Consider the following 13,833-nt stretch of genomic DNA (forward strand, 5'->3'; position numbering starts at 1 on the left):
TAAAATACAATTATTTAAGGGGAGCCTGGCTGGCTTAGTCAGTGGAAGCATGCAACCTTTGATCTTGGGGTTGTTAAGTTTGAGCCCCACACTGAGTGTAGAGATTATTTAAAAAAATTAAGTCTTGGGAAGTGCCTGAGTGGCTCAGTTGGTTGAGCATCTGACTCTTGGTTTTAGCTCAGGTTATGAGCTCAGGGTTCATGGGCTTGCACCCTACATCAGGCTCCACGCTTGACAGTGTCAAGCCTGCTTGGGATTCTCTCTCCCTGCCCCATCCTGCTCATATTCTCTCGAAATAAGCAAACTTTTAAAAATAAGTAATACATAAACAAAATCTTTAAAAACAAAAAAACCTATAACTAATTTAAAAATAAAAATACAAGTGGGGCACCTGGGTGGTTCAGTCGGTTGAGCATCTGACTTTGGCTCAGGTCATGACCTCACAGGTTCATGAGTTCCAGCCCACACTGGGTTTCCACTTTCAGTGCACAGCCCACTTAGGATCCTCTGCCCTTCCCCCTCTCTTTCCCTCCCTGCTCACACGCTGTCTCTCAAAAATAAACAAACATTAAAAAATTTGTAACGAAATTAAAAATACAAGTTTAAAACACCAGTTTGTCTCTGACAACACCTCCATGCTCTGCTGCCATTCCTGTGCCATGTTTTGCTAACACCCCCAAGCTCTAAATCAGAGCACATCCTTTATCTTGCTGAATAAAATGATCTTTTAGGCAATATTAAAAAGCTTCCCTAGTCTCTTAGGAACCTTTCCCTATAACCCATTTCCCATTACAAAGTAAATAAATACTTTTATTTCTGCCTTCTCTTTTCTCGGATCTATTTTATTCTTCAAATGACTCTCTCTCATCAATGCCAATTTTTCCTTTAGTGAACGTTGGGAGAATCTCCAAAGGTATGCTATAGTAATAGGACTTTTCTTTTGAAAAATAAAAAAGGGAGGGGAGTGTCAGGGAGTTATAATTTTTATAAATAAGTTGAGAATGATTTTTAACTAGCACATCAACTATTTTCATAAATGTTCCTTTCAAAGTCTTTAAGCCAATCTATTTGTCCTTTAAAATATTCTTCCTGAAACATGGAATGCCTGGGTGGCTCAGCTGGTTGATCATCTGACTCTTGATTTCCCAGGGTCTTGGGAATGAGCCCTGTGTCCAACTCTGCTCAGGATGGGCTCTCTCTCTCTCTGTCCCCCTCCCCCATCTTGCATTCCCGCTCAAAAAAACATGGGAGGAAAAAAAAAAACTTCCTGAAACAACAGCAAGAATGAATCAGTCAAAAATAAACTTAATGCTCAGCACTTGAATGATCTCAAGACCTTAACCAGTAAAATCTAAATTAACATTTTAATACATTTATAATGACAAATGTAACCACAGGAAAACAGTAAAGCAAACTTTATACCCTCGAATGAAATTTCAGCCTCCATTTGCTATTCTAAAAATATACACAACTGGTATTCTAAATAACTTGTCTCTCATTTGCGTCTTAGAAAAACAGACTTCAAAAAATTCTAGTGGTTCTAAAGAGACAAACGGTTTTTCTACTCAAAAGCCCATTTTGGCCTGGTATTTTTTTCTCAGTGAAAGGTAAACCTCAAAAACATGTACCTTTTTGATAATCTGCACCTAAATTTTTAGGATTTATTTTGCAACTCAAACCCTATCTAAAAGGTCATAAATGACAGATTTTTCACCATGCCATGTCCTGTACATTTTTTACTGGTTTATAAGAAAAATATAAAAACTAACCTTGTTGACTTGTTCATTTTCTCTGGCCTCCACAGCAGCTTCTTAAGATACAAAATAAAGTTAAGAATTCATGCAGATATATTTTATTTATCAAGCTCTCACTTTTTCCACATTGGATTAAATAGTAGCTGCATGAAAGTGTACACAACTGACAAAATACTAGAAAATTTAAGAAGGAAGTAGCTATAGAAGTAACAATGGTTTTTAAATTAATATGTTTCATTTTATTCCCTCTAAGAGCAAAACTTCAGAATAATCAAGAGAGAGGGTATAGATCTGAATCACAATATTTTACATTTCACTCAGGTAATGAGTCTCATATAAAAAAAAATTAACTCTATCTGACACAAAATTAAATCTTATTTTCTTAAAATTTAATTTTCCATCTTTAAACATAAGAAAACAAAATTTTTATTGACCTACCTGAAATAGTTTCTTTAGCACTATTTTCAGTGGCTTTGACTTCCATGCTGGTCTTTACTTCAGAGTTTTCTGCATGAAATAGTCTGCTTTAGTAGTCTAGAAAAGCACACTAATATAATTAAACTAATGAATCTAAACAGGAACTTAAACTTATTTTGTCACTCAAAGTTTCCTTACCCTGACCTGATTTAGGTCAAAGCTAATTCAGGTTTTTTCTTTGAAAAACAACAAAACAATCCCTTTGAAGATTTTAAAGCAATAATTTCAAAATACACCGCAAATGTACACCCAAAAGATGTAAAGAAAGCACTAAATTAAAGCATTTCAAGCTTACCTGATACAATGAAAGGTTTATTGGCGTCTTTGTTTTTGACAATGCCAGCTTTTTTGACTTCTACAGACTTCTTTCCACTAGATTTTGCTTTTAAAAGTAAAAGTAAACTGTTACTCTAAGGATCTGTTCAATCACTTAGCATGTTTCATATTAACACATAGAAGTAATTTAGCCCAACATTATTATAAAAGCAGTTTGTTTCCATGTATTTATTATTCCCACTTATATCTGTTGACCAGTAAGACTGAAAAGCAAATTTAAAATGAGATAACAGTTCTTGTTGATGGCCACTGAGCCAAAGATGTATCCCCCAAGTGGCAGAAGCACATCATGATCACACACACACAAATAAAATTTTTAAATTTCTACAAAGTTTCTTTAACATTAGTCTATACAGGGGTGCCTGGGTGGCTCAGTCGGTTAGGTTAAAGTCCAACTTCAGCTCAGGTCATGATCTCACAGTTCAGGAGTTTGAGCTCCAAGTCGCTCTCTGTGCTGACTGCTCACAGCCTGGAGCCTGCTTCGGATCTGTCTCCCTCTCTCCCCCTTGCCTGCTTATACTCTGTCCCTCTCTCTCTCTCAAAAATAAGTATGTATTATTAAAAAAATTTTTTTAACTAGTCTATATATTAAAAACATCATATTAGTTTCAACATGTTACATTCCTTTATGGAGGAAATACATTCTTTTTACAGGTTAAGAAAAATCTTCTTTGGAGTAACAAATAGGTAGGGAAGGTAATATGAAGTGACAGCTCTAAAAAATGAGGAAAATAAGGATTAAACAATTTGATCCTGCACTGGGCTCTGTACTGATGGTGCAGAGGCTGCTTGGGATTCTCTCCCCGCCCCCCGCACCGCACCCCCCCCCNGTGTGCTCTCGCTCGCTCTCTCTCTCTCTCAAAATAGACAGACAACTTAAAAAAAAGTTTCTTACACAAAAATGCATCCGCAGCGGCACACACTGTTAAGGACCAATGTACCAAAAGTCCCATTATATGTCAGGTTTTAAATATTAAAGAAGTATCTACTAAACTTTCCAAGATGTTAATAGATACTACAAATTATATGAATATAAAGCTTGTTTTTGATGTTATGTTTATTATATTCTTTAAGGCAAGAAGAACTTTTTTTAAAATTTATTTATTTATTAAGGCAAGAAGAACTTAATAAACCCTCTCCTTCCCAATAGTCTTACCTGTTTTGACTGAAGCTTTATTACCTTTAGCAGCTACTGTTACCACAGATTTTACAGAACCAGCTGATTTCCCTAAATAACAAAAGTTATAGTCAAAACTGGTTTATTTTATTGGTATCAACGATCTTCAAAGAACCTCATAAAGAATATGAGTGACAGAATATTTTATCCAAAATGCATAATGCTATCATCTTTGGGGCACAGGTCATTTTCTATATCTAGCAAGGATGATAATTTCTTCAGAGGGGAAAAAAAAAAAACACTAAAATTAGAATTCATCTCCCCAGTGAGATATTTAAAAATAGCATTCAGGCAAGTTAAATACATTTGTAAATGTGTGGATCAACTAAGAAGCAAAATTACTAACTGCATGGATATAAAAACAATCTCAAGTGTCTGGGTAGCTCAGCTGGTTAAGTGTCTGGCTCTTGGTTTCAGCTCAGGTCATCATCTCAAGATTCATGGAATACAGTCCTGGGTTGGAGTCTGTGTTGACAGCAGGAAGCCTGTTTGGAATTCTCTCTCTCTCTCTCTCTCTCTCTCTCTCTCTCTCTCTCCTGTCTCTGCCTCTTCCACCTAAGCCTTGTACTCACTCTCTCTCTCTCTCTCAAAATAACAAACATTTAAAAAAATCCTATAATGCTTTTAATGGTCCCATAAGCAATTATAATTAGGATCTCCCAGTCCAAGTTTCCTTCAATTGCAGTTGATAAGCATTTAAGAATACCTACAATCATGGCTAAGCCACATTAAAATTACTATGACTCAGTCCTAGTGGGCCCTTTGTGAACAGAACTATTTAAATTGTTCCGACCCTNCTCAAAATAACAAACATTTAAAAAATCCTATAATGCTTTTAATGGTCCCATAAGCAATTATAATTAGGATCTCCCAGTCCAAGTTTCCTTCAATTGCAGTTGATAAGCATTTAAGAATACCTACAATCATGGCTAAGCCACATTAAAATTACTATGACTCAGTCCTAGTGGGCCCTTTGTGAACAGAACTATTTAAATTGTTCTGACCCTTCTTTGTACATACACATTACTGTTGCTTATTTTCAAGGATGATGTGTAACGACTACGATCATCAAAGTATCACTGTAAAGATCACCAGAGGGGCACCTGAGTGGCTTAGTCGGTTAAGCATCCGACTTTCGCTCAGGTCATGATCTCGCGGTTCGTGGGTTCNCCTTTCCATTCAGAAAGCAACAGGGGGATTAGCTCTGAAAACTAGGATCCATTAACTACCAAGGCTGCATTATGAGAAAAAAGCCCAGAATCAGAAGTCAGTAGATTAAAGGGTGCCCAGTGGGTTAAGCTTCTGACTTCAGCTCAGGTCATGATCTCACAGTTTGCAGATTTGGGGCCCACATCAGGCTCTGTGCTGACAGCTCAGAGCCTGGAACCTGCTTCGGATTCTGTGTCTCCCTTCGTCTCTGCCCTTCCCTTGATCACACTGTCTCCATCAAAAATAAATAAACGTTAAAAAAAAAAAAAAAAGTCAGTAGATCAAGTTGAATTCCAAATTAAATTGTTAAGTCTTGGGGGCCCTGGGTGGCTCAGTAGGATAAGTGTCCAACTTTTGGTTTCAGCTCAGGTCATGATCTCATGGTTCATGAGTTTGAGCACCATGGCAGGCTCCAACTGCTGGTGTGGAGCCTGCTTGGGATTCTCTCTCTCTCTCTCTCTCTCTCTCTCTCTCTCTGACCCCCTCCAGATAAAGAAATAAACTTAAAAAAATTGTTAAGTCTTGAGAAATGAATCAATTTCTGTGCACATTTGCCCATTTATAAAAGGGTGGCGAAGGCCATGATTACTTTACAGAACCCATGTGAGAACATGATCATGCTTTTGAAAAGTCATCATACAAAGAAAACAATTATAGATATGAAAAAAAATCAACTGAAATTGTTTACAAATTCACCCTTTATATCCAAATACAGACTCTAACCACTGGTCAAAAAGATTAATACCGATCTTTATAGAGTATCACCTAACTAGTCATTTCTTAGTCAATCTCAAATTCGGACACACTGAGCCCCAAAGAGTCCTTAAGTATTTCTTTCACTATCCCTATAACAGGCCAATCTACTTTATTATTTCTGGCTGGGTAACCAGAACTTAAGGGGAAAATATGTAGAATTAATTTCCAACAGGTAAGGAGTGGCTAAGCAGCTTTAACACCAATTCCTACCAAATCTCCACCAAAACTCCCATAAACTTATTATCAAAGCAATATTGAACTGTTTAGTAAAAAAATGCATCCTCAAAATAAGACTTCCAGCTTCCCGATACACTTAGATTATTGCTTCAAAGAAACTACTGTGAAAATTCTGGATCTGCCATTAGCAGTAGTTATTTCCCAACTGAAACCTGCTTCCTTTCTATCACTATAGAGAAGATAATACACTGATCTCTATCCACTTAAAAAGAAGACCCTAAACTAAGCAGCATTTAGCAGAAATGAGAAATAGAAAGGACGATGCTAGGAGAGAAAAAAAAAAAAAAATCCACCATAGTCCATAAAAACTGAAAATGTAATTTGCTGTTTGTTATCTGAGTTATTTTATAAAAGAAAGTACACCAGAGAGAAGTCTTCAATAAAAAAGAGGAGAATGATCTCTGATATTCCTCATAAGAAAATTTCCCAATTATCTTTAATAATTACAAGAAGGAGCATTATTATCTACTAAGTCTCTTTCTCAGAATTTCTAGATGACTATAAATTAAAAAAAAAACAAACACTCAGCACATATATGTCACATGAAATCCAAGACTACTGCTATATACTTTTTAAGTAATTTAAAGTTAACTAATATGTCTAGAATTCTAGTAAAAAACATACCTGAAGACTTATTTACTTTGGTTCCAGATGTCTTGACTTGTCCAGTTTTGGCTAATAAAAAAAATATATTAAGGACACATTACAAATAATATCATGTAGATTTAGTAAAGACCTAACCTGGCAATGACTGAAAAAACACTGTAAGAAACATCCTTATACTCCTCTTTGTATACTGGATCAACTATATAGGTAAATTGTGAGAGACATAGTTGATAAGAAAATAGGCAAAGATTTACATTTTACCTATATTAAATTGCCCTCCATGAAGTCTGTACCAACAGATATTCCCATCCATGGCACATGACAGTGAAGCTTCCATTTCCATACACAGCAGGTAAGTTACTAATCACTCCAATGAGTAACCACTACAGTGAAATGAAAACTGGTATGATTTAATATTTATTTTATTAATTAGGAGTCAAGTTGTATTGATTTTCACATGTTTAATTCAACACTGTATCTTTCTCACTGTGATCTGCTATTCATAATATTTGCCAACTTGTCTTCTGGACTGTTGTTTTTCTTATTACTCATTAAGAGGTCTTAATATATATTAAGAAAATTCATCTGGGGAGGAGGGGCCTGGGTGGCTCAATTGGTTAAGTGTCCAACTTTGGCTCAGGTCATAATCTTGTGGTTCATGAATTTGGGCCCTGAGATCAGGCTCTCTGCTGTCAGCAAGGAGCCTGCTTCAGATCCTCTGTTTGCCTTTCTCTCTCTGCTCCTGAGCCACTTGTGCTCACCGGTGCACACGCTTTCGCTCTCTCTCTCAGAAATGAATAAATAAACATTTAAAAAAAGAAAATTCATCTGTATCACACAGGTAACAATTTTTTTTAAGTTATGCAAAATACTTTTGTAAAAATACTTTCTATGTAATCAAATGTTTTCCTCATTCAAGTGTTTTCCTGATAGGGAAGGAGGTCCTCACTCTGAAATTAAAAAAAACCAAAACACTCTACATTTTTTTCCAATACTTTAATTACGATCTTATGTATCACATTAAATCTTTGATACATCTGCATTTTCCATTAAAGTACTCTACTTTTATAAAGTGGCTAGTCAATTTAATGATTAAGAAATAATTCCTAACTAACTAAAATATTGCCATAATGATTTACTGATGGTCCATCTGATCTGGGTACTATTTCTACAATCTCTCTGTCCTGACGTTTTGTCTATTTGTGCAACTACATGAAACTATTTTGAAACTTTACCTTTGTAATGTACTTTATTTGTAATTTTTTTAAAAAATATTTTTATTTATTTCTAGGAGAGAGAGAGAGAGAGAGAGACAGTGTGAGCAGGGGAGGGTCAGAGACAGAGAGAGACACAGACTCCGAAATAGGCTCCAGGCTCTGAGCCGGCAGTCAGCACAGAGCCCGACACGGGGCTCGAACCCACGAACCGCAAGATCATGACCCAAGCGAAAGTCGGACGCTCAGCTGAATAAGCCACCCAGGCGCCCCTATTTGTAACTTTTTAAAATGATTTTCTTTTCAATATTTATTTTCTTTGTAATATATTTAATATGTTACTGCTAATCTGTCCTAATTAGTTGCAGAATTTTCTGGTCTATTCTATACTATTTATGTATAAACTTTATAATCAGCTTATCAGGTTTAAAAATCTTAATGGTTGGGCACACCTGGGTCACTAGGTTAAGCATCCAACTCTTGATTTAGGCTCAGGTCAGGATGTCATACTTTATGAGATCAAGCCCAGCATCAGGTTTCACACTGAGAGTGCAGAGGCTGCTTGGGATTCTCTCCCCACCCCCCTGCTGCTGGCTCTCTCTCAACATAAATAAACTTTAAAAGAAAATAAAAACTGTAATGGTTGTGTGTCAACTATACTTGAATTTTAAAAAAAAAATCTCTTACTGGCATTTTTACTGGATTCATAACATTTTTTTCTGAAGTTTATTTATTTTGAGGGGCGCCTGGGTGGCTTAGTCAGTTAAGCGTCCGACTTTCGCTTAGGTCATGATCTCGCGGTTCGTGGGTTCGAGCCCCACGTCGGGCTCTGTGCTGACTGCCAGCTCAGAGCCTGGAGCCTGTTTCAGTCTGTGTCTCCCTCTCTCTCTGACCCTCCCCTGCTCACGCTGTCTCTCTCTCTCTCCTAGAAATAAATAAAACATAAAAAAAAAAATTTAAAGTTCTTTTATTTATTTTGAGAGAATGTAGGAGAGAGCACAAGTGGAGGAGGGCCAGAGGGAGGGAAAGAATCTCAAGCAGGCTCTACACTGTCAGCACAGAGCCCAAGGTGGGGCTCGAACCCATGAACCAGGGGATCATGACCTGAGCTGAAATCAAAAGTAAGACACACTCAACAGACTGAGTTACCCAGGCGGTCCGTAACATTTATGTTTTAATCTAAGAAAAAAGGAACATTATAATGATGAAAGGCCTTCTATCAAAGAAGAAATGGTTTTCTCACTTAAGCATTTTTATGCCATTCAGTAGTATTTTAAAAAAATTTCATAGCTTTTACACTTTTTATTATTGTAAATGGATTATTTTATTAGATTACATGTAAGTGGTTATTCTTTCTACATAATGAAACAATCGTTTATTATATTTATTATACTGTATATTAACTTAGAAAATTAAGTAAGGTGGCTAATTAGATTTTTTAAAAATTTATTTTGAGAGAGCATGAGTGGAGGAGAGACAGAAAGAGAGGGAAGAGAATCCTAAGCCGACTCCATGCTCAGCTCGCAGCCCGACATCGAGCTCGATCTCGAGAACCAGGAGATCATGACCTGAGCCAAAATCAAGGACAAATGGGCCACCCAGATGCCCCCTTTTCATTTTTTTGCTTTTTGGATTTAATAGCATTTCAGTAGACTCTCGGGTTTTCCATCATACATGCATATTTGCAAATAACAATGTTGTATCATACTTTCAAATTTTTATGCCTCTTGCCTTGCACTTGATAGTGACTATAAGTTTTAAAACAGTATGTTAATTCACAGAACTGAAGATGAGTATCCTTTTATTCCTAAACTTAATGGGAACATTTCCACTAGTCTCACTATTAAGCATATGCTGGTTTTTGACCTGATATATGTGTATGTTCATATAAATATAAGCAAAAGTATATACACACAAACATATTCTCATATTAAGGAAGCAGTTGCCTATTTCAAGAATTTTTTTTTGATGCTTAGGAATGGATGTTGAATGTTATCAGTATCATTTTTGGCATCTGTCTTTCCCTATTTAATCTGGTGAACTATTTTAACAGATTTTTTAATTTTGAAACACTTTTATATTTCTGATGTGGTACCTTCTTGGACACAGCATATTATTCATTTAATGTGTTCACAGCCTCTATATGCTAAAATTTTACTTAAAATTTTTACATCAATATTCTTAAGTGAAATTGTCTGTAGTTTTATTATGATAGCTTTATCACAGCATTTAAAAACATTTAATTTTTGGGATGCCTGGGTGGCTCAGTCAGTTAGGTGTCTGACTTATTAGCTCAGGTCATGATCTCATGGTTCTGGGTTCATGCCCCACATGAGGCTCTGTGCTCACAGCTCAGAGCCTGGAGCCTGCTTTGGATTCTGTGACTCTCTCTCTTTCTGCCCCTCCCCCATTCCGTGCTCTGTCTCTCTCAAAAATAAACATTTAAAAAGAAGAAAAAAAGTAAAAAAAAAGTTCCATATATTATTCCGTGTTCATCAAAATAGGTGTATTCTTAATTCTTTTCATCTATTTCACCCCTCCCCCCATACACCTCTCCTCTTGTAACCATCTGCTTATTCTCTATTGCTGAGTCTGTTTTTTGGGTTGTCTTTTTTTTTTTTTCCTTTGTTCATCTGTTTTATTTCCTAAAAGAAAGTCATTTTCATCTAGGAATTGAAAAGCATAAAGAATAAGATACATTTACTAAAAACAAAACAAAACAACCCCTAACAACTAAACCAATAAAATCTTATACAAAAAAAATCATTAAGTTAAGGATGACAAACTAGAAAATTATGGCTCACTCTGTTTTCCCATGGGTTCAGCTGCAACAATATAAACTCAATTTCAGTGTCCCTGTATTCTTCTTCCTACAAATATTTCCTTACTCAGCCAAGTAAAAGAGACTTATTAACAAACCACTAATACCAAGTCATCCAATGTATAGTATTACTAGAAGGGGGCTGAGAGTTTCCAACTGCCTAGGTGAGTCAGGGAAGGTATCCCATCTGAGATGGGCCTTAAAAAATAAATTAGAATTTGCTCCACCTCCACCCTAAAAAAGGAACCTTAATTGACTTTCTATCTTTAATACCCTACACAAGACCTGGCACCTACTTAAGCAAGTATTTAAGAAGTGCTTACTAAGTAAAGTGGAATTCAGACAATTCCAAACAAATGGACAGCATAAAGGTGACAAGCCACTGAAAAAATCTGGGACAAAGGGTAAAGGGTCATTTATTCAATGCTGAAGAATTTGGGCTTTCCCCTGTGGGTCACTAGAAATGTAATGATCAGATGTGCCTTCAAGAGACCTTTGGGCAACAGTGTGAATAATGAAGTAGATAGAGAGTGGAATATAAATACCAGTCAGGCTACCTTCAAAATTCAAATGTGAAGCAAATAAAAAAAGTTACAGGTGTGATGCAGCAGAAGTGAAACACACAGTTTGAGATAGATTTCGGAAAGAACTAGTTTGAATCAGCCACAGATTGGATGAAAAGAGGAAGGATGGTATTTAAGTTGGAACTGCGTGGGGTACAAGAAAAAAGATGGGAAGGATTAATGACAGTTTTTACACTGGATGATTAGTACTGATTGTTAGATGACATAAGAAAATGAGAGAAGTAAACTTGAGGGGGTAGAGAGGTTTATGTATGTATACAAAATGTCACTGGTCCTTAAAGCTACATGAAGAAAAAAAAAATCAACCAGGAAGACAAGGATGATATAAGAGGAACAGACATTTAGGGAAACAATTAGGCGAAGATAAAAGAGTAATCAAAGGACATGAAAAACAGGTTTTTATTCTCAGAGAGGCAGGTAATATAGGTAAAAAACTCTGAAATCCTACAGTATTAGATCCGAACCCTAACTCTTCCATGTGACTCTGGGTAAGTCATTTAAATTTAAGTTATTTACCCTCTTAATCTGTTTTCTCATTTATAAAGTGAGAAGGGTGATTTGAAAGATTAAATTACATAACAATGGGCTGGTATTAATGATCATAACCAACCAATGGCAAGTTTCTTTTTCTTATTTTCTGTCTTCTGGCACAGATTATGCCCCTTAGTAGATTCTTCTACTTAAATATTACCTAATTCTAAACAGTAAATTGTAACTCCAAATCCAATTAACCCTGGACTCTTCTCACTTCATAAAACATGTTATTTAGTATTTATTATCTGTCACTTCAGATATGTAAGCTACTTGGAATATGTAAGCTACTTATAACAGAAATCTTGCCTATTTGGTTCAGTGATGTATCCTAACACTTTAAAAGGTGCCTCCTGGGGCGCCTGGGTGGCTTAGTCGGTTAAGCGGCTGACTTTCGCTTAGGTCATGATCTCGCAGTTCGTGGGTTCGAAACCTGCGTCGGGCTCTGGGCTGACTGCCAGCTCAGAGCCTGGAGCCTATTTCAGAGTCTGTGTCTCCCTCTCTCTCTGACCCTCCCCTGCTCATGCTGTCTCTCTCTCTCTCTCTCCTAGAAATAAAAATATTAAAAAAAAAAGGTGCCTCCTATTACCAGCATACAGTAGGTCCTAGTATTTTATTTCTTTTTAATTAGTGATAGGTAACAGTTCTAAAGTTTGCCTTTCTGATCAAATTATGCTTTTGCTTCCTGACTTCTTTTCTTCATCCTTTCTGATTTGTGCTTATAACCAAAGTTCTCTTAAAACTATACTAATTAATGTATCACTGTTCAATCTGACATTGCTGATCTCAAAAAAGGATATCATACACCCTTACCTTTCTCACCTGACACTTTCTCAGTCCTATTTACAGGCTCCTGTCTTTCTACAGTTATAGTAGAATGGAGGAAATACTTGGTTTGAAGCACTTCTCCCTCTACTCATTGCTTTTATTATGTTAGGACCATTCCCAAAATTTAAACCTCAATCTTAACAAATAATTTCTGAAGTATCCCACTTTCAACACCATGTGACTGGCTGACCTAAGCAATATTTCCAACGGTCTTTGACAGATGAAATTTATTAATGTTGAAATCTGAGTTCATGGTTTTCCTCTAATTCAAAGGGATCATTGCATCTAAGTTTTCCTATTATAATCAATATTGCCAAACTCTTCTAGTAAAAACCACCTAGCCTGAAACCTTGAAAATTTTAAATAATATGATTTTAAACTTTATCCACTAAAAAATTCTGTATAATAAAAATTCAGATTTTAGCATTCCACACCATTTTAATTAACATTTTTACATCCAGTCCCTATTATCTTAAAATGAATCCCAACTGTGTTTTCTCAACAGGATTTTTCAATCTTTCCATTTACCCAATTTATGTAACATCTAGTGGTTCTTTATTCTCTACAGCAATTTCCCAGAGTCTATACCAATTATTATTGGATCTTAAACAGAAAAAATTGGGAGTACCTTAGCCAAGCTTCATCAATACTGGGTTAAACAAAGCTAAACAGGTTTCTTTCCTGCGCTGCAGGATTTAATAATGGAAATGTGTTCTGTGAAAATGTTTTAAGGGAGAAAAAAGAAAAAGAAGCTATAATACAAACTTGATCCAAAACATCTTCCAGGAATTAGTCTCTAAGACAACATATTCTGAGAAATGCTACTAATGAGGTCAAATTTAAAAACTTCCCAGATTGACTCTTTAAGGCCTTCTGTAATGAAGTGATTCCCTAATTGTTACTTTTACCATCTCTCTAACTGAAATAATCTTCTGTACCTCTCTATCTCTCCTTCCCCATATATATCACATAGAAATTTCTAAATAGAAATCCAGAACATACTATACATTCACTTTTCTAGAAGATAACATACAAAAGACTTTAACTTTCTAAATATATTTCATGTCTATTTTATTTTAGCTTTTCTGTCTCATCCTTCACTATCAAGCTATCTATTCTTACTAAAGACAAGAGTGTTTCTTTTGGCAATAACTTCTTTCTAACCCTAAACAGAAAACACAGTTTATGAAAATTGTATGCAAAATTCACTTAGCTAGATTCATAATAAAGATCTGCATTGCTTTCCTGAGTACAAAGAAACAACTTCAATACATAAGTGTAATAACATCAATTTCTGTTTGGT

General features: G+C 35.8%; 1 protein-coding gene across 6 annotated transcripts in view; it reads right to left on the reverse strand.

The window, feature by feature from the left end:
- The window catches only part of ZNF638 (zinc finger protein 638), a 125,372-nt gene that overhangs the window by 29,366 nt on the left and 82,173 nt on the right, over positions 1-13,833 (reverse strand). For 5 of the 6 annotated variants that reach the window (XM_077766316.1, XM_077766315.1, XM_077766312.1 and 2 more), the window contains 5 exons: positions 6,571-6,621; positions 3,724-3,795; positions 2,527-2,613; positions 2,193-2,261; positions 1,770-1,810 (listed from right to left, as the gene is read on the reverse strand). In XM_077766316.1, the coding sequence (XP_077622442.1) occupies positions 1,770-1,810; positions 2,193-2,261; positions 2,527-2,613; positions 3,724-3,795; positions 6,571-6,621 (320 nt within the window). The remainder of the gene's footprint in view (positions 1-1,769; positions 1,811-2,192; positions 2,262-2,526; positions 2,614-3,723; positions 3,796-6,570; positions 6,622-13,833) is intronic. The other variant, XM_077766313.1, reaches the window with a different exon arrangement.

The sequence above is a fragment of the Crocuta crocuta genome, unplaced genomic scaffold, assembly GCF_008692635.1.
Source record: "Crocuta crocuta isolate KB4526 unplaced genomic scaffold, BGI_CrCroc_1.0 scaffold113, whole genome shotgun sequence".
NCBI lineage: Eukaryota > Metazoa > Chordata > Mammalia > Carnivora > Hyaenidae > Crocuta > Crocuta crocuta.